Source organism: Podarcis pityusensis (genome assembly GCF_964106645.2).
Source record: "Podarcis pityusensis genome assembly, chromosome: 15".
Lineage (NCBI taxonomy): Eukaryota > Metazoa > Chordata > Lepidosauria > Squamata > Lacertidae > Podarcis > Podarcis pityusensis.
The window spans coordinates 25,796,620-25,817,285 of record NC_138040.1 but is presented as its reverse complement, the minus strand read 5'-3'; the positions used below and the strand labels follow the sequence as shown (position 1 = coordinate 25,817,285).

Below are 20,666 nucleotides of genomic sequence, written 5' to 3'. Positions count from 1 at the left end.
GAGAGGGAGAACGCCTCGCTTCCGCTTCCGGCGGAGGCCACTTTCTCCTTCCGGCGGTTGCTAGGGAGACGGCTTGGGTCTTCGCGGGCGCGCGCGCACCGGCTAGGTAGGTTGCTCGTGGCCTCAGCAAGGGAGTCTCAGCGCAAAAAAAACGCAACACCCAAAATGATTTGTACATTATTAGCTCTCTTGTAGTTATTGAGATTTTCTCTGGCATCCCTTTTTTTTAAGATGCCTTCCCCTCCCATTTTTCGACTTGCAAGTAAGCCCCGTTTAAGTCAGCGGGATTTACTCTTGAGTAGTCACGGCCACGAATCAGCGCCGCTCGCCCGTTTTTCTCCTGGGTAGCGGGGAAACAAGTGCGTGTTTGGCACTTGAAACAGGCACCCAACAATATTTATAGCCCAATCCTGTGTATGTTCTACGTACTGTGAAGTCAGTGCCCGATTTAAATTGAATTTTCAGGTCGTTGGATATAGGATTGCAGCCTTATGAGAGCAATCCTTTGCATGTCTGCTCAGGAAAATGCTCCGTTGTGTTCTGTAGTATTTATTTCTCAGGGTAAGTGGAAGTCTTAGCCTTTTTATACTGCTTTTCGAAGTTTCAATCCTGGGCATGTCTATTCAGAAGCAAGTCAGATTGAATTTGGTAGGTGTATACTGGATTGAGGCCTCATGGGTACTATCTCAGTCACTCTTATATTTAATGAAATGGTTTTGGGTGCAGTTTTTAGCTTTGCAGATTTTACTACTGAGTTTTTATTGCTTTACATTTTGGAACTTGCCCTGCAAAGGTATATATATATAAAATAAAACAAAAAGCCCTACAAAGTAGGCCAGTATAATTACCTCTTATGACAGGGGGTGTAGAGAGAGAACAGGTTTGCTTAAAGCCATTTACAGAACAATCCCATGAATGTTTACCCAGATGTTGTTCTACTGTTCGATGGGGTTTGATTCCAAGGCATGTTTGGATAGGATTGCAGTCTTAGGAAGTGAGTAGCGTAGAATATCTAAACTTGGGACTTCCCTTTTTAGCTACTTTATCACATCTTCTTTAAATAGACGCAGCTTTGTTAATCACATTGGTTTGGAAAAGCTGCACCTGTTGCATTCATGCCTGCCAAGCAACTATTTTAAAGTATAGCTTCCCCAAGTTAGTGTCCTCCCGATGCCTTCGATTGCAAATCCCATCTGCCCCAGCCTTCCTGTAGCCCCAAATCTCTGGAGAGCCCTGTGTTGGAGTAAGAGATCCTGCCACCACACAAGCCAGCAAGGCAAGTCCTGTAGGACTAGCTCATTGATTTTCCCAGTTTTTTAGAGAAGGAATGGAGGCTAGTGTTGAAAGAGGGAGTTTTAGGAACTCTCCAAGGACAGCCACAGTGAATAATTTATCCCCGTATAGATTTTACCGCCAAAGAGCACAGTAAGGCCCTGGAAGCACCTGCTGAACTTCACACTTCTGTTCCCCCAGTCTTCTCCGAATCTCTTATAGTGTTGCTGCAGCCGCCCACTGTTGAAGAGACAATCATGGAGGCTCTTCGTAACTCTGAGGATATGCTGGCAAAAGCGAACCAACTCTGGATGATGCTTGATGACATGGCTGAGAGCAATCCTGAAAGTTACCACCAGTTCATGCAGCAGCAACTCAAAGACGCAAAGCAACATTATGCTCCTGCAGAACCATACATGTGCCTGAAGACCTGCATCTTGGTATGTTGCAAGATACCTGCACAGCAAGAAGGAAGCTCAGACATCAAAATGTGCCTTCATTTTCACCAAACCTTTACTCAACTAGTCAGGCAGATACAATAGGCATGTGTGCACTTGATTTGCATTCTATATTTATTCTATTGCTTCTCCCTAACTATTTATTTCTTATTAATTTAGAATAGAAAACAAGATGGATGGAAGGTAACAGGTGCAATTATCTTTTCAGTTAATCCAAAAACGCTGGACTGTATCCAAGACCAGAAATACCAGAGAATGCAAACCAGAGTTTGACCGTGTTCCTATTCTAGTTCATGCCTGCATGATGTAGTAATAAACCATCCTCCTTTATTAACTGGTTTTGGATTCTTTTTCCAGGAGCCTACTGAAAAATCATTGTTCGTTAACCTCTGCAGGTGGAATCAGGTTCCAGCACCCCAATCGCCATCTGACCCAGTGCCATTGAGGGCTGGCAAAATGGAGGAGGTATCTGAGAAATCAGGTCAGCTTTGCTCCTTGCAGAAGGTTTAGCTTGCTGTGTAGCACAGTACTCATTTCTGTAGGTCTATTTTAGCCCCTTATATCCCAGCCCATTTTCTCTCTCCAAATGGGTGGGGTGAAGATGACAGAAATGTACATTATAAACCAATAAGCCTTAGCTGAAAGAGTAGGAAAATAACAGCCAAAAGAGCAAAATTAAGTGTAATCTCACAATTTGACAACTGATTTTTTTAAAAAACAACACAAGTTTACAACTTTCATGTTTGGCTTTGCCCCCATTGTCCTCTACAATATAATGTATATGATAAAACAATAATTAGACTTTTTTTTCTTCTAGAGTTTTATACTGTCCTTGATATTGCATACAACCAATCTGTTATTGAGAAGGGAAAGGATGACCCATCAATGAAGGACCAATTGATACATCTATCACTTAAGTATATTGAGGAGCAATACAACATCATTCTGTCAAACTCCTATACTATTACAAAATTTAAACTGAAGGGAAGCCTGGCAAGGATGAGACAGAGCTTAAGGAGAGAGCAAGCACCAGTGGCTTTGTCCCAGAAGACCTTGCAGAAAGGTAAGTACCCTCCCAAGTCATTACCAGGAGTGAAACATGATGGGGTATGATTTAACTTCTCACACCACTCTTTAGGATGCAAGTTATAACCCACATTAAAAGGCACTTGCAGAAGCGTGCTTGGTTTCAGCATGCCTCAGTATATTCTTGTTTTATGAATTTAAGATGAACAGTAGGACCTGAAATATTTTATCAGTTTGTAAAATGAAGAGATTAAAAAACTTTTGAGTACACTAAATGGAACCTTCCCCTTAAATCTGAGTTTTTATGTAAGTATTTATACAAACTTGGACAGCTCTTTCATCTTGGTCATGGTGACTACTTTGGAATCTGTTGGATTGATTGCTTCTGTTGACCAGTGATTTGTACATTTACTGTAACGAGGTGGGATTACAGGCAAGACCTTTCCCTTACAGCAGGTGCTTCTAATCTCAGCTCGTTACATACAGTGAAGATACCAGGTAGCCTGACATCTGGCTGGTTGATAAAGGATCAGATACTTATTTCACACATTATAATGCACATCAATCTCTGACTTTTGTCTTCTGGGTTTCTGGGGGTTTTCCTGTTGTTATTCTGTCTCTCACAGCTAGAATAAACCTACCGTTAAAATTATGGACTGGTCACTTCTTTGTCAGAGGGCAAACAGGCAAATTTAGCAGGGGATCAAATACTTCCCCCCCCCCTCACTGTAGAACATATAACTGATACTTCTATAGCAATGTGATCCATTAAAGTATTTTTAAAATTCCCATGTCTAAAAATCACCTTGGAAAGAAGTGACACTTGACCAACTGAGAAACATCATAACAAAGGAAGATAGCAGTGACCTTACTTTGCTAATGGAGAACACGGTGCCCTCTAAAACATGCCTCATTGAAGAGATTTCCACTACAGAGCAACCAGAGGAATTGTGCACCCCAGCCTATGAAGTCACCATCATAAAGGATATAAATGAGAAGCCTCTGAAGATTGAACTGAAAGTTGAATTGCCAGAGGTACACTGTGTCTCTGAGTGTGACCTAAGCGTTTCTGAGGTAAGTTAGTCATGAATTACATTCAACTCTGGCTTCCTTTCGGACAGCCCTATGTCCATCTGGCACGCCTCACCTGTAGCAATCACATGTACTTCATTTACAAAGAAACTTCTTTTTCGATTTTAGGATGATGTATTGATTGAATGCCCTGCAAAGTATAAATTACACTTGGATCTTCCACAGTCTGTGAATGAAGAAGCAACAACAGCAGCATTTCACAGCCAGAAAAGAGTTTTACTAATCACAATGCCGGTGTCTGAAAAGAAGTGACGTTAGCAGATTTGACACGGCATGTGGGCTTGGGGGGTTGGATACTGCCCACTCAGCACTTCCAAACACTTTGCATAGGGTAATATTAAAGTCTACTGGCTGCTTGCCTGCATTTCACACATTGGATCATTAGAGCAGGCATCCCAGCTGCCCTTTGGACAGATGCAGAGCTGAGTAATGCTAACTGGAGGTAAGATATGTTTCTAAGTACAGAACTGAAACTCAACTCTAATGGAGAATGTTCCAATGCTTACTTTAAATGTTTCTCTTATCAGTCATGGAGTTTCTACTGTATTGTGCAAACTATAACGGCTCAACAACTACATGAAAATCTTATAAAAGCACTTGTAAAGTTTACATTTTCATTGATCCCTCAATAAAAGATAACACATTCTGGGTTTGTCTGGGTTTGAACTGTGTCCCAACACCTATTCACAAGAACTCAGCTCAAGGGTACAAACTTAAATACAGTACAAGTTTTTCCCTGGCACTATTTAAAGGCCATGTGGTTGATGGGAGATTTAAAGGCCATGTGGTTGATGGTGGTTGTTCTGACAGGACAAACAGGACTTAGCTTACCAGTTGTGGATTTCTTGAATCTAAAAGGTTAGATTACTCTTTGTAACTGAAGCAGGAGTTCCTGGCTCAAAGGCTGTCCATACTGTTTTCTCAGCTACAGCAGCAGCAAATATACTAGAATTGTGGAATTGTAGAATTGGAAGGAGCCACAAGGGTCATTTATTCCAATTCCTTGCAATGTAGGAATATTTCACCCAACATGGGGCTCAAACCCACAACCCTGGAATTAAAAGTCTCATGCTCCACAGACTGAGCTACTCAACCTAATTCTGTAGCATCAAAGAAGAAAAATAGAAGCTAGCCATTCCCTACTTATAAAAAAAAACAGTAAAATAAAAAAGTCAAGTTTTGGATTATTACAATGAAACAAACAAAAGTTCCAAGGCTTTAGTTAAGTTGAATTCTAAAAATAACTGAAGAACATTTAGAGCAGCTACGGAGTTAGTAGGCACAGTGACAAATCTCTTGTGACTCCCAGCCCCTGAGTGGCACAAGTTAAGAGTCATGTTTCACTGATTCAAATAGTGAGGCAAGCTCAGCAATCCTTCTTACCAGTAGGGTCAGTTCTACACATACCCTCAGCAAACAATGAAGCACCAGGGACAAGGAAAAGCCATCTAATAAATTTTAAACATTTAATAGAACACAACTGGCCTAACTGGCCAGACGGGAACTGAGTTAGGACGTTTTAAGTGCAACTTGCTTCTTACGAAAACAGTAAAAGATTTTATGCAAAACAGCAACTAAATTAACAAAATATTAGATGGGTCTCAGAAAAATATTTAATCTCCACAGTATAACCACCTTGAATATTCTTTTAGTGGATTTGGTAGCACAACTTTACAATACTTAATGCAATGTATATCGTACAGAATAATTTTGGGTATATTTATTAATGGTATACTTGGCTCTCCAGGTCACGTCACTTGGCTATTACATGATCCTCCTTTGTAAATTAACATTTTCTTTGGAAAGCAAACATGGGAGTGTTTTCCACTAGAGAATCCTTCCCTTTGTGGACACAATCTTAAATGCAAATGGGCACAATTTCAAAAGAAAACCATTCCAAGCAATTTAAATTTTTACACTATTTACATGGCCAAATAAATTTTGCCACTTCCCCAAGGCTGGGAGTGGCAAAAGACAAAGTTGTTACAGAACTGACCCCAATTCAGAGAAATATAGTCGCACCTATTTTGAAATGAATAGGACTTCAAGTCACAACTAACCTGTCCCATTGATTTCAATGGAACTTAAGCAAAACTCATTTACTCTGAATTATGGCCAGTGGTCACAAGCCACTATGGTTATCTTTTCTGCACAATCTTTTTTTATATGAAGGAAGACCATGACCTCACATTCATTTCAATGACAGGACAAGTCCCATTTGGATTGCACCTAGTCCCAACACCTCTCAGAGCTTCCTAGGGTCAACAATGTGGAAGGGGGGGAGGGAACCCTAAAGTCAGCATCCAGTTGTTCAGACCGCATTGGTTTATGTTCATCAGCCCCTAATGAATTTCATCATTTCCCTGAACGATGACTCCTGCTTCAAGTGAAGCAGCATTCACTAAACTAGAGGGGGGGAAGCAGTCTCTTAAAATGAAAGATTTAATGCCAAAAAAGATGAAAAGTTCATAAAATGCACTAGAAAGAACATATATGGTCAGCATTATTTCAAAAAAGAAATGTTGCCATACAATGTGGGGAGTCTGATTGGAGTTATTGAGTTAAAGTGCTCTCAAAGAATTCATGTGGCTATAAAATCTAACTGCTGAACTCTAGAAAAAAGCTGGCATGTGGACCATTAGGGAACCCTGTTCTCTTCCATCCTTCAGGACAGCCTGCTAATCTAAAGGACAGGAGGACAGAATGCACAAGCTCCCTGTCTTTGCTGGTAAGGGGATTTCAGCCACCAGATAGTTCAACTTGTGTTTTTGTTTTTGTTTGCTTTTACAATCTTGGTTCCTCTGTTTTTGGGAAGACAGAATGAGTCATCAGGTTGCTGGGTGGGCCTGTGTTCCCTTGATCAGAAGCACGAGCTCCTCCACATGATTTCAATCACTTTGGGCTATTTAGGAGGGGGGAAAGTTTGCAAATTCATTTCCCTGTATAAAATACAGTATAACCGAACCAGGCTCCAGAAAGCCTATGCAAACCATTTTAATATGTACAACTGGTAATAAAAATTACCAGCAACCATATATATATATTTAGATAAGATTTTTTTAAAAAATAAAGAAGGGAACATTTGTTTAAAAGTCTAAACACTAGATATATAAATAGCTTCTTTAGAATGAAGTGATGTGACCTAAGAAAGTCCTGGTGGCCTCAAGGGATTATAGCAGCATGGTGGCAGGCTTCTCAAGGAACCTCTTGAACTCGGCCAGCCACTGGGCTCCAACTGCTCCATCCACAACGCGGTGGTCACAGCTAAGCGTGACAGACATCACGCTGGTTACGTCAAATCTGGGGTGGGGAAAAAAGCACATTTCAAATGCTCAACCTCCTCCATGAACCAATCAATAGGAATGGGGGAAAAAGTTTTTTTGAAAAAGGAATAAAAGCAAAATGCAGTAATCAAGGATTAAATCAGCAAGGAACAAAGCAGTAACAATGGGGCTGCCTTTGGGGGCACACAGCTTGTGCATAACTAGCATAAACATGACCAGCCATTTTTAGTTTTTTCTTCTATACAAATTCTGGACTTTTCCTGGCTACAGGTATATACTGGCCTGGTTTGCACACAAAGTTAAACCATGATTTGACATAAACTGGGTTTAACATGCACTTTGCACCTGAGTGTACCATGCCCTAGGAGAAACAAGCTAGGTCTAGCTCAGGCATAGGTAAACTCGGCCCTCCAGAAGTTTTGGGACTACAATTGCCATCATCCCTGACCACTGGTCCTGTTAGCTAGGGATCATGGGAGTTGTAGTCCCAAAACATCTGGAGGGCCAAGTTTGCCTATGCCTGGTCTAGCTTGTTGTGAGATGTGAATCCAGGCTTGTGCTTCGTCTCCTCTAAACCACAAGCAGTGAAGCTAAGAAGAAAACTTGGCTGCCACTTGTGATTTGATAGGAGAGAAATAAACCATGAGCCTGGAGTCGTATGTCACAAGAAGTTGGTTTCCTCTACTCCATGGAACGACCAGGAGCACGGGAGAAGCAAAGTGCATGTTAAACCATAGTTCATTTTAAACAATGATTTAACAATGCATGTAAACCAGGCCACACAAATTCCCTTGGGTGCTACCCTATTTAAAGAGGTACTTTAAAAAAAAAACTTACCCCTTCTCATTATCTGCTGGAACCAGCCTTTTCTCAGAGGCACCAACTGCTAAAATACAAGCCTGTGGTGGATTGATAATCGCAGAGAAATTCTTAATCCCATACATTCCTAAATTTGAGACTGTAAAAGTTCCTCCCTGAAAGGAAATAAATACATTAGCATTCTTTGACAAACTACTGTGTATGGTATGCTGTCAGCTGTGGAACATAAAAGGGTGGCTCTGAGAAACTGTTTGCTAAACAACCATCACCACTACAAAACATTTTTCTCATCTCTCAGAAAGCAAATCCAGAGCACAGTCACACCTTTGGAAATCACTCCTGCTCCATGTAGCTTACCTGAAATTCATGTGGCTGTAACTTCCCTTCGCGAGCTTTGGTTGCCAACGTTACAACATCTTTGTTAATGGAAGCCAATCCCTTTATGTGTGCATTAAATACTATTGGGGTTATAAGCCCTGCTGGAGTACTGACTGCAACGCTTACATCGACTACATGATTCCTGGAAGACAAAAGGGGTGGGGGTCCATCTGTATGAACCTAGCAACTCAAAAGAAATTCAGACTTGAACAGAAATTGGAAGGCACTTTCACAATCCATTATTGGCTGCCTTATACCATAAGCAAACCTCCCTCACCCTGACCCCCTTCAATTTAATTGCACAAAAAGACATCAAGCTGCTGCCTCTCTACTGCTGCAACTCAGTTCCAGCATGCAGTTACGATGGGGCCAACAATTATGAAATTTACTTGCTAACTTAAAGACTGTACACTTACTGTCTAATGACTGTGTCCAACCAAGAGGAATTTGCTTCAGGCACTTTCATGCAAGCCAGAGCTGAAGCCTTAATTATGAAGTCATTGACAGAAAGCTTAGTGTTCTGCGGCATCTCCTGCAAAAAAAAGAGAGACAGAATGGACATATCTGCAAAACTGTTCATCTGCCAGGGTCACCTTAGAAGGCTGAAAAAGTATGAATTTATGCAACCATGTATTCCACATAATTACAATGATTGTGGAAAGCAGCTATTCAAGGCCAGCTGTTACACAAGGAGTCAGTGAACCTAAGTACAGTGGTACCTCGGGTTAAGAACTTAATTCGTTCCGGAGGTCCGTTCTTAACCTGAAACTGTTCTTAACTTGAAGCTCCACTTTAGCTAATGGGTCCTCCCGCTGCTGCCGCACTGCCAGAACAAAATTTCTGTTCTCATCCTGAAGCAAAGTTCTCAAACTGAAGCACTATTTCTGGCTTAGTGGAGTCTGTAACCCGAGGTACCACTGTATACAGAAGGCAATGCAAGCAAGAGCAGGCTGTCTGTCTAATGCAGACAGGTCAACCAGGCTGAAAAACCCAGAGCATACAACTTGAGTGGTTTCCCCTCTTCCTCCAGTTTACCAACAACACACATCATACTTCTCCTAAGCCTAAGTCTCAGAATGAAAGATTTTTATTCCAATTGAATAAGAAGGTTTATTTCCCCGAGCATTGTGCAACTTTCTCTCATTTCACTTCTAATAATGTAGAGAATAAAGCAACGCACAGAACTAGCTCTGATATAGTCTTTCCCTTATAGTTTACAATCTTTTGTTACATATTCTGTGGTCTTGACTGGGAATGCAATGTGGGAAACCAGAAATGCATGTAAATGCGTACACTGCTGGAATATCCATGGATGGTAGGCTGTTTTGTATTACCGTATTTTTCGCTCTATTGGACGCACCGGACCACAGGACGCACCTAGTTTTTAGAGGGGGAAATCAAGGGGAAAAATATTATTCCCCCCCACAGCCCCAAAGAGCAAGGGACAGGCTGCGTGCAGCCTGTCCGCTTCTCCCAGAGCTTCTCGGGGCTGCAGGGGAAGCCTGGGTTCCCCCCCCCAGCCCCCAAGAGCAAAGAAGCCAAGACAGCGAGCGGGATCCATAGCCGCGCAACCTCTCCAGCCAGGAGCTAAACCTCTCCAGCGCAGCTAAAGAAGAAGACAAGGCAGCGAGCGTGATCCATCCCGCTCACTGCCTTGGCTTCCTCTTTAGCCTTGAGCAGCATCTTTAGCCTTGCACAATGGGATGGATCATGCCCGCTGTCCACCGGGGCTGGACTAGATGACTCCTGGGGTTCCCTTCCAACCCTGCAATTCTATGACCTTGGAAGGTGTTGGGGATCTCCACCACTGGAGGCTTTTAAGCAGCAGTTGGGGGACCATCTGCTTGGCGTTCTTTAGCTGTAATTCCTACATTGTGAGGGGGCTGGGCTAGATGACCCTCGGGTGGCCCTCCCAACTCTATACAGTCCTACACGTCTGCGGCAGGAGATCCACAGCCACTTCACACAATGCCCACTCCCAATTTTCATTGGAGAGACACATGGCTTCAGTGTCTAGGTAGGTAACCCCCCACCTGCCACTCTCCCCCCACCCCACTTAAGCCGAGGGAATTCCTGCCCAGAGAAGCTCCCAGGTGAGGCAAGGGTTAAGATCTACCTCTGGTAAATGGCTTTCCCTTTTCTCTTCTTCTTCTGTGCTATTTCCTTCTTTTGTGTTTTGTTTAATCTGTTTTTATTGTATACTAAAATAAAAGCTGGAAAGTTTCCTTTTTTATAATATCCCCCCTCCAAACTAAAATGTTAATCTAGATAAAAACACTGATCCAGAGGAAAAGAAGGGGGTGGAGAAAGGACGAAAAAAGAAAAAGAGGTAGAGATAGAGAGATTTTTTAAAAGTTGGCTTCTTTAGCCTTGCTCAGCCTCCCGCGACTGGAGAGGCGCGCAAGGCTAAAGAGGAAGCCCAGGCAGCGAGGGGATGGATCGCGCTCGCTGCCCTGGCTTCCTCTTTAGCCTTGCTCAGCCTCCTGCGACTGGAGAGGCGCGCAAGGCTAAGGAGGAAGCCCGGGCAGCGAGTGGGATGGATCGTGCTCGCTGCCCTGGCTTCCTCCTTAGCCTTGCTCTGCCTCCCGCGACTGGAGAGATTGCGCAAGGCTTTTCTAGAGGAGGAAGAAGGGACTGACTGACCGCGTCAGTCCCTTCTCCCTCCTGGGGAAAAGCCCGCAAGAGCCGCGCGAAGCTTGTGTGTGGCTCTTGGGGGCTTTTCCTGCCTGCCCCCCCCCTGCATTCGTCCACAGGACGCACAGACTTTCCCCCTTAGTTTTTAAGACGGGAAAACTGCGTCCTATGGTGCGAAAAATACGGTATGTTAAAACCTCTACAGACGGAAAACTCAAGGAAACATTAAATCATTACAGAGCTGCAGCCCCCTACAACATAGGAAGCCACAATATTGTTTTAGGGACTACCTACAATGCCATCACAAATCTTCTCCCACCACAGCAGGTTACCTGGTTGAGCTCTTTTCTTAGCACCAGTATTTCTCCCATGTCTACATCGACTGAGAGATAGTAGTGAGGTATCGTTTGCTTAGACTGCATCAAACGCTGGGCAATCACCTGCAAGTACAGACAGCAGGACAAGAAATTAAGACACAACGTATTCTGCCAAGAGTTGGTGTCATATCCAAGCTTGGTGGCTTTCAGTTGGGTGGGACTGTTTAAATGTGCCACACAGAAGCTTACCCTCCCCAAATGTCAGTCAGGAGTGGCCTCTCTCTTCCTCAAAACACACTTTTCACGTGCAGCCTTTAGCCTAATTCCTTTGTCATCGCCCACAGCCAGAAAAAAGCACACATACTTTTGCTCCCATTAGCTCCTTATTACCTTGCCCCCCTGCATCTAAAATGTGAACTTCTCAAGGTAGGAATCACCTTTTTTCTACCCTTTTGCTACTCTAAAGCATGGCACACATCTGTACGATACCACCCTTGACATGATGGGAACTCCAAGACTAGCATTTGGAGGCTATGTGTGCTAAAACTCTGTGCTAAAACATCTGCTAGCACCTGTTCACAGGAAGCACTTAAGAGGTCAACAAGCCAAGCCTTCACACTTGAATGATGCTCAACAAGAGGCATTGACTGCTAACACACACCCTAAGGCGACAACGGTGATGCCTTACCTTGCGAATATTGCTGATTGGAATATCCGTGAAGACGCCTGTGGGAAGGGCTGCGGCAGCTGCTGGTGCAGGTGCTGCCAGAGGAGGTGCTTCTGCTGCCCGGGGCTGTGTGCAGAAAGACCTTTTTAGCTACAATGTTTTTTTGTGAAGAATATTGTTGGGCTGAGGGCAGAGACGGTTCATTGTTCTTTAAGCTATTCCAACTTAAAGGTAAAGGTAAAGGTACCCCTGCCCGTACGGGCCAGTCGTGTCCGACTCTAGGGTTGTGCGCCCATCTCACTTAAGAGGCCGGGGGCCAGCGCTGTCCGGAGACACTTCCGGGTCACGTGGCCAGTGTGACGAAGCTGCTCTGGCGAGCCAGCACCAGCGCAGCACACGGAAACGCCGTTTACCTTCCCGCTATAAAGCGATACCTATTTATCTACTTGCACTTAAGAGTGCTTTCGAACTGCTAGGTGGGCAGGAGCTGGGACTGAAAGACGGGAGCTCACCCCGCCGCGGGGATTCGAACCGCCGACCATGCGATCGGCAAGCCCTAGGCGCTGAGGTTTTACCCACAGCGCCACCCGCGTCCCCCCAACTTAGAGGAGCTTTAAAGTGTTGCCATCACACATATAAAAGAGAACAGCTTCGAGACCCATGCTTCCTTCCCACTACCTTATTTTCTCCAGCCTACAGAACACAGCTTCTAATTCCTATGCTTGTGCCATCAACCTAATTTACAGTCCATTTCTGTTTATGAAAGCAAAATTTCCATCAGAAGGGGCTCAGTGTGGTTGGTGGGGAAAGTAAAAATAGGAATCTTAAAGGCACTGGGGCACTGGTGAGGAAGTTGTACGCAGGTGTATCCATGCATACTGTACCAGCAATGCACAACCTACAATAGTGATCAGAAATATTTGAAGAATTTATCCGTACATAATTCCATGTAGCTACATTTAGAAAGTCAGATGAAATACTACATCAGCATCACATTTCTCAAGAAGTATCTCTAAGAGAATGCCAAATTGGCACAGGAGGTGCAAGCAGTTCTGGACTTCGAAAACAAAAAGCACCTGGGCATAAAACCATTTGACCAGTTGGCATACTGAGGGACAGACACCTGGAATGTGCTGCAAGCCATTTTCTCACATCCCAAGGCTAAAACATCGGCACTCAGGTCAAGTTCAGAGGGAAAGCCCCAGTTAAAATAATACATTGGAGGCAGACTTCAGTAAAGGTTTAGCCTTGTCAAATATATAACTTTGATGCAACCAAGGCAAAAACATCAAGAAGCTGCATTTCTGTGCGCTACTCACCGGGGCAACCTTTGATGGCACAAACGACTCAATGTCTTTCTTTGTTATCCGTCCATCTGGTCCCGTGCCTGGAGAGGACACACAAAAGGGAAAGGGTTTCCAGGAAGAGCTAACCAAATGAACTGGGGATGTGGAGTGACAAAAGTATCCTGGGGATGGCCACTCACCTTTCACCTGTGAAAGGTCAATTCCTTTCTCTGCTGCCAGTTTCTTTGCCAGAGGGCTGACTATTACCCTCCCTTTTTGTCCAGGAACCTTAGCTGAAGGAGGGGCCGCTGGCTGGGATGGAAAAGAAGGAGTAGGTGTTGCTGCCGCTGCCTTAACAGAAAAGAGAAGGCCAAATGTTTAGTTAGATGCCAATACATGGAGGCTCATGGGAATTCCCCAATGTTCCAACCTGTGATTGACTAGATGGACGGGTGTTTGGCATGGGGCACAGTGCCAGCCGCTCAAGTCCAGTACACAGCACCACAGTGGAATTGCGCTAATACATGCATGACCCAAGAACGCAGGGTCCTAATGCGAGCTGGACATCTTACTTAGAAGAGGCCCGAGAGAGAGAGGAGTGTACTGAATGGGGAAAAAATCACATACGTTGGGAAGTGGGCAAAACAGCCTCAGTGACTCAGGAAAAGCTCCCCAATCCTCTGAAGAACAAAATTTAGCAGGCAGATAGGAAAGGTTTCTTTCTAAGCTGTCTTGTAGCCCCTTTCCTTGCAAATATATGAAAACAGGCAGCACACAGTTGATCAGGTTGTAGAAGCAATCCTGCATCTCTCCTATGTGGAGATAATTTCTAGAGCAACAAAATCTTCCTGCACAGGAGAAGCAAAAGTCCAAAATTCTTGGATCCAGCTGATTACATGGGGCTACCCAACAGATACATTTCCCCATCAGAGGTATCACAGATGCAGGTTGTACTTACAGGACTTGGAGGTGGTGGCAGCACCGGAGGCTTGATATCTGCTACTCCAGCATCCTTGTAGTCTGCAAATGCTGGAATGTCAGACTCTTTCTCCACAATGATGCAGAGGGGAGTTCCTAAGGGCACATCTCTCGTGCCTTCGGACACCAAGATTTTTGCCAAGTAACCTTCTTCCTGTACTTCAAAGCCTTAAGCGGAGATAAATTGTTTAGGGAAACAATCACTACGGAGACCAATACTGAAGGAAACTTCACAATCCCACTATGGAGAGAGGGATTCCAGCAAATAAGTTAATTGTGTATTATTTACAAAATAAAATATTGCAATTAAGAAATCTGGAAGATGTAATCCACAGAGTTCTTCTAACTGAGGAGAGATCTGCATGTAATAAGATAACAGGCCTGGAGCACCTGATGCTGTAGTGAGATAGGGTAATGTTTTAGATTGCTCAGTATCAGCCAATGCTGTGAGGAGAGAAGGGAATCTTGACTGCATTACATATTCTTTATGAAATGCGAATAGTAAAGAATCTTCCAAACTAGGGGAGGGGAACCTGCAGCCCTGCAAATGTTAATGGACCAGAACACCCACTACCCCTGGCCACGCTGGCTGCCTGAGACTGATGGGAGCTGGGATCCAGCCACTTTGGATGAGCCGCAAGTTCCCCAACCTTGCTCCAAAGCTTTATTTGTTTAGGATTTAAAAGCTTCTCACCTATCGTAGCTTTGTCTGTCTCAATTTCTGCCAACAAGTCTCCTTCACTTAGCTTTTCACCAACCTTCTTTTCCCATCTCTGAACTGTGCCCATTGTCATTGTGGGTGAGAGGGCAGGGAGAAGAATCTAGGGAAGTAGAGAGTACAAAAGCTTGTATGAACAGATCTCTTAAAACCAAACAGCAACCATCCTCAATCCAAAAGGCAAGGCCAAACAGTGTGGTTACAGTCCTCAGTCTTCGTGACACAATGCTCCATGGACAGTGAACTGAGTGGTCATTCCTCCTCCTCCTCCTACAGCATTGTAGAGGATAAGGTAGAGGACATTCTCTGGCACCCAAAGAAACTTCCTCACTCTCTAGCAGTGGCCATGTTAGTTAGCACAACGTGTGTGTGTGTTTTGTCTTGGCAGGGAGCAAAGTCAACCAGCTAATACCACTAATTGAGTCAATGTGGTGTTGTAGTTAGTGTTGCACTAGGACCTAGGAGATGAGGGTTCAAATCCCTGCTCGGCTATGAAACTCATTGGGTGACCTTGGGAAAGTCACAGTGTCTCAGCCTAACCTACCCCCCAGGGTTGTTGCGAGGATGAAATGAGTGGGGCTGTGGAAGGAGTATGCCAGTTTGAGCTCCATGGAGAAAAGGTAGGATATAATTGTGAAAAATAAAAATAAATAAGTAAATAGTTGCCCCACACACAGACATGTGCCAATCTGCCAAGGGCAGAAACTTTTCATCCTCCATTTCCACCGTCCTTTAAAGGCAGTTCTGCTTCTCCTGCTGTAGCAAATGCAAGCTCACAGCTTGCATTGTTTTTGCAGCATGGAAACAGGGATAAAGTTTGAAGACAAAAGAAGAATAAATGATAAAGGACACACAGAGAGAGAGAGATACAGTAAGAGAAATAGTAAATAGGGCCTGTACCGTACCTGCATGTGAGGAGGATAGGAGCTGCCTGGAGCTTGAGCAGAGGGCTGAGCTGCTGGCGTGGGGGGAGCTGCTGCTGCTGGAGGAGGAGGAGGAGGAGGAGGCACTGAGGCTGGTGGAGCAGTTGCTGAAGAATCCAAAGTGTAACTCTTAAAGGCATCAATAAGCTCAGGCCTAGGAGAAGGCAGGAAGGAGGCCTTGAGCAAGTGCAAAGACACGATATGTCTAAAAATATAACTCAGCCACCCAGAAGGCCTCACAGCTCTGCTGGATAACACCTGCATGTCCCAACAACACACTGAAGCATGCAGCAGTACAGAATACAGAAGAGATGTGGCCCTGCCCAGAAGGTTTCTAGACCAAGCAAAGTGGACAGGAGAAAGAGCAGAGGTCTGGGCTTGAAAGGGAGAAGCAGAGCTTAATTTAAGCCAGGACTCAGCCCCAGAACCTGCCCCAATATAACAGAACATAGAACATAAGGGTGCCTCTGCTCACATTTGGAGTGTCTTTCAGACCACTGAATGACAAGCAGGCTCCATACATCTTAGGAATTTGGGCAAGGGCTTTCCAATTAGATTTGAACCCCTCTCATATTAAGAGATTTTATCACTAAGGAGGCAAAGGCCAAGAAGAGGGCTAGCCAATACAACACAAGGGGGGGCCTAGAAAAGATTTTGCTGCCGAAGAGGGTTTGAAGAGAGTTTTAATCTGAATGGAGAGGAGGATGGTGTGACAAAGAGATACTTTGGGAAGCTGTCCTAGAAGGAGTAGTTTGGCAAAGGTAGGGCAGAGATTGTGGGGTGGGGGAGAAGTGAAGGACACTAAAACAAACATTAGCAAAACGGGAATTCTACAAAGATGGTCCTAGCTCTACTCACTTGTCCACAGTGATGCAGATTATGGCTCCAATGGGAACATCCCGCGTTCCTTCTGGCACCAGGATCTTGGCCAAGTAACATTCTTCCAGGCTCTCAAATCCCACAGTAGCTTTGTCTGTCTCTACCTTCACAAACATAGCAAAGTTGTTACAGTAAAGAAACATCCTATTTTCTTGACCTACACCTCATCAACCTCATATTAGCAACGTACACCATCAGAAGAAAAGAAAAGAAAAAGATGCCAGTGAAATCGACATCCTCCTCCCTCTTAAGCACAGGTAGTCAGGAGAAAGTATTAGGCGATGAAGGAGACTGACATCCCTCCAAGATGTTCCTAGGAACTCAATTCCAACAGCTTGCTCAGACACTACCTAATAAAAATGACATTTCAAGGTACCTCTGCTATCAGATCCCCCTCATTGATCTTGTCCCCTTCTTTCTTCTCCCATCGTGCAATAGTCCCCATCTGCATCGTAGGAGAGAGAGCTGGCAAAGGCACCTACAAAGAAACAGGTTGTTAAGGTCATCAATTTTCCACCCTGGAATTTCAGCGTCAACAGGTATTGACAAGCACCCACCAGCATGTCCCCTTCACAAGGAGCCTTAATTTGTGCAGAAGAAAATAGGGCTCCAGGCATAGGAGCAATATCCTATTCATCATTATAAGACCCTAGGGCCAATCAATAAAATACATTTATATACAAAAAAGACACCCGTGGGTCGAGAACAATCAATCAAAATACAAAAACAGTCAATGAAACGTTAAAAACAGCACAAATCAATATTAAAAACCCCACTTCATCCGTCTAAATTTCCATGCAGGCCAGTTGTCTTCATTTCTCATAGGACTACAGAATGCCATTATTAATAGGTCTTGGGTGGAGATGTAATTCATACAGGAAACGGACAGAAGTCCCAGGGTACCTCACAGTAAAGAAAGATCCCCAAGTTCTGGATTGTAAGCCCCTATATTGACCTTATAAATAAACCCACACAAGTGATTAGCCTGCCAAAAAACAAAAACAAAACCCTAGCCTGCATTTTCATGCTAGACAAAGAGGCTGAAAAGCAGAATGTAAGAATGCAAGAGCCTCGTTGAATGCGATCAAAAGCCTATCTACTCCAACACTAAGTTTTTCGAGTGTCAAACCAGGTGCCTATGGAAAGCCCCAAAGCAGAACATGAGCACAAGAGCACACATAGATAGGTATCTATCTGCACTGGGGAAACTTACATACAGAGATTTCCATGCACTTTGGAACTCCCATCATACAGGGTCCCAGAATAAGTAAGAGATCTATGTACATAGGCTGCCCTGTAGCAGATGTTCAGGCTCAATGAATGAACATCAACAATCAATTATGGGTCCTCAGTATGCCCATCATTGGGAAAGGCCACTTCAATAAACTGAGTCCATCTTTAAGAAAGGGGTTACTCTAATCAAGTCTTACTTTTTATATCTAAGGTGAGAAGCAGAGGCCAGGAGACCACATATCTGAAGAACCACTACACACACACACAACACTTATGGGGTTGCTAACAGCAGAAAAGCACAGTGTGTGTGTGTGAATGGGAGGAAGACCCATGAGCAGGATAGAATACCTGATCCAAATACCACCAATAAATACAGAGAAGACTGGGGGTGGGGGGACCCTAAACACCTCTAATGAGGAGAAGCCATCCATATCCAAACTGGGAACACTGAACTAGACTCAACCCTTCCTTCCTTCCAGTATAGCATTAGGAAGTCCCGGGGAAGGGGAAGAAAGAATCTGAAAACATAGAAAGCTGCCTTATCCCAAGCAACAGCCTCAGTCCATCCACCTCAGGATCGGCTGCAACAACTGGCAACAGCTCCAAAGGGTTTCAAATAAAAGGTCTTCCCCGGTCCTTCCTGGTGATGCAGACAAGGACCTTTTGCATAGAAAAGCATGTGCTTTGTCACTGAGAGATGGCCTTTCATAAATAAATAAAATTAAACGCAGATTCCAGCCTTCATCATTATGAATAACAAAAGCACTGGAAGCTGCCTCAAGATATGAATCTATCGTGCTCAGTACTGTGACGGGCAATGACTCTCCAACCTGTCAGGCAGGTGTATTTCTCACCCTACCAAAAGATGCTAGAAGATTTGGTACATGGGACCTTTTGCATGCAAAGCCCATCCACGTTCTACCAACTGAGCTCTGCTCCTTCCCCTAAAAATAAAGATTCCAGTCCCCCGTGGCTCTAAATGAAGGCATGATTCAAAAAGCAGCAAAAGAAACTGCCCTACCGCCGTACCCAGACCATTGGGGTCCACCTAGCTCTAGACTTGTGTACACCAGGTTTCTTCAACGCTGAGGCCCCCCAAATGCTTCTGTGCGACTCCCACCATCCCGGACTACGGGATTTGCAGGAGGGAAGAAAAACCGAGGGGGCTGCTGAGCTCAAGCCCTGCTTGCACAGGCTTCCCGTTAGGGCACCGGGCTGAGACCCAGATGCTGGGCTGGGAAATGGGGGGCTGTCCGGCCTCACCCAGCAGCCAGGCGCTTCTTACCTTCGCATGACCTTCGTTTCTGCCTGCGAAGCAGGTCTTCTGCCGAGCCCGCAGCCTTCCCAACCGGGAGAAGGAACCCACCCCATACCAACCGTGAGAGGATCTCCCAGTCCCTATGAGTGGAGGATCCGCCCCCCCCCGCCCGATCCTCCCAGCCCGGGGCCACCGAAGGGGAGGTCCCCTGCACAAATGCGGGCCCCACTCACCTTTTGGTGGGCCGGGTAGCTGCACCAGTGCCGGGCGGGGCCGGGCTGGAGCCGGGCCTTCCCTTCCTGAAGGAACAGCGGCGCCTCTCCCCCCCGGCGGGGCCCCCATGAGGCGAGGCCGCCGCCGCCGCCGCCGCCGCCGCCGCTACCACCGGCGACGGCCCCCCAGGAGGCGCGGCCCCGCCAAGGGGCCCCCTCCAAGCTCGCCCCCGGCGCCCTCCGCGGGGCCGCGCATTGCTGGGCCACGCGCCTCGCCAGCACGCGCCACATCCTGCCTCGCCTCCCCTTCTCCCTCCCTCAAGAGGAAAAAAAGGAGGAGGCCCCGGCCTCCCCTGAGTCCGTCAGGCAGCGGCGGCCGAGAGAGGAGCGAGTGACCTCCCTCAGACTCCCCGGAGCGGGCAGCGCCGTAAGGCACGGGAGGAGGAGGAGGGCGCGCGACACTGTCGCAAAAGGAACCGAGGCGGGCGGGCGAGGAAAGGAACCGTCAAGCGCGTCAAGTATGGGCGGGGCTGCGTCCCAGCCGTGGCCTGAGGTTACCTTTCGGCGGCGCGAGAGGCTGCGCGCGCAGCCAGCCTGAGCCGCTGGCGAATGAATGAACGAACGAGTGGATGAAATTCTCACACCAAGGTTTGCTGCCCCGAGGAATCCCTGTAACCTTTTACCTACACACAAGTACGATGGCGCTGAAAGCTCTTCTGTCTTTCTGTGAACTGTGCTCCTTTACTTGGCAAGAGACAGTCCTGGCTAAAGACAGCCTCTGAACAAAGTGTGCTGGCAGACTACAACTGTTTCCCCTTTTGAAGCGGAAAGGTGTTTAATCTCTCAATGGATCTGGCTAAATTTACTATAGAATGAAGTGTGCATGCACACGAAAGCTCATACCAATAACGAACTTAGTTGGTCTCTTAAGGTGCTACTGGAAGGAATTATTTTATTTTACTATAGAATAATTGCAGGTTTTTTAAAAAAAACCTGATTTAAAAAGTTACTGATTAGTGGGTGTGCTGGGTTTTAGCTGCCAAAAGGATTAAAGAAGCTGGTGACTGGAGGGTGGAGGCTTTAGCGGGTGGTTTAAGATCATACCTGATGCTGGCTGTGTGTGTGTGTGTGTGTGTGTGTGTGTGTGTTTTGAGAGGTACAAGCCTTGGGGCATTTTCTTCTTCCAAAGACAGCTGCTTCAACACACATCAAATACTACTAGTACAATGCTG

General features: G+C 45.4%; 2 protein-coding genes across 7 annotated transcripts; one reads left to right on the top strand and one right to left on the bottom strand.

Annotated features, from left to right (window-relative positions):
* Positions 1-31: 31 nt before the first annotated feature.
* PIH1D2 (PIH1 domain containing 2) lies at positions 32-4,457 on the top strand. 6 transcript variants are annotated; one of them, XM_080983655.1, is made up of 6 exons: positions 32-106; positions 1,506-1,712; positions 2,088-2,211; positions 2,548-2,793; positions 3,571-3,830; positions 3,957-4,457. In XM_080983655.1, the coding sequence occupies exons 2-6, from the start codon at positions 1,530-1,532 to the stop codon at positions 4,098-4,100; spliced, it is 957 nt and encodes a 318-aa protein (XP_080839781.1). In that variant the 5' UTR covers positions 32-106; positions 1,506-1,529; the 3' UTR covers positions 4,101-4,457. The 6 variants fall into 6 exon arrangements, with proteins under 6 accessions (XP_080839781.1, XP_080839783.1, XP_080839782.1 ...); XM_080983657.1 differs by having other exon boundaries at positions 42-106; positions 1,474-1,712; XM_080983656.1 differs by having other exon boundaries at positions 88-106; positions 1,495-1,712.
* An 843-nt stretch (positions 4,458-5,300) lies between these two features.
* On the bottom strand, positions 5,301-19,863 carry DLAT (dihydrolipoamide S-acetyltransferase). Its single transcript, XM_080983500.1, has 14 exons — positions 19,456-19,863; positions 17,108-17,209; positions 16,711-16,835; positions 15,835-16,006; positions 14,906-15,032; positions 14,192-14,379; positions 13,434-13,584; positions 13,267-13,334; positions 11,969-12,073; positions 11,296-11,403; positions 8,746-8,861; positions 8,309-8,471; positions 7,970-8,106; positions 5,301-7,148 (listed from the first exon to the last, which is right to left on the bottom strand). The coding sequence occupies exons 1-14, from the start codon at positions 19,723-19,725 to the stop codon at positions 7,019-7,021; spliced, it is 1,962 nt and encodes a 653-aa protein (XP_080839626.1). The 5' UTR covers positions 19,726-19,863; the 3' UTR covers positions 5,301-7,018.
* Positions 19,864-20,666: the final 803 nt, after the last annotated feature.

Bases quoted from the DNA above. Each gene is read 5' to 3' on its own strand.
- PIH1D2 (XM_080983652.1), top strand. From the start codon at position 492: ATGAGAGCAATCCTTTGCATGTCTGCTCAGGAAAATGCTCCGTTGTGT. The intron at 562-1,473 runs GTAAGTGGAAGT...CTGTTCCCCCAG, and splicing joins TGTAGTATTTATTTCTCAGG to TCTTCTCCGAATCTCTTATA. The intron at 2,212-2,547 runs GTCAGCTTTGCT...TTTTTCTTCTAG, and splicing joins GGAGGTATCTGAGAAATCAG to AGTTTTATACTGTCCTTGAT.
- DLAT (XM_080983500.1), bottom strand. From the start codon at position 19,725: ATGTGGCGCGTGCTGGCGAGGCGCGTGGCCCAGCAATGCGCGGCCCCG. The intron at 13,335-13,433 runs GTGAGTGGCCAT...TGTCCTCTCCAG, and splicing joins TGACCTTTCACAGGTGAAAG to GCACGGGACCAGATGGACGG. The intron at 8,472-8,745 runs GTAAGTGTACAG...TTTGTCTTCCAG, and splicing joins TTGGACACAGTCATTAGACA to GAATCATGTAGTCGATGTAA.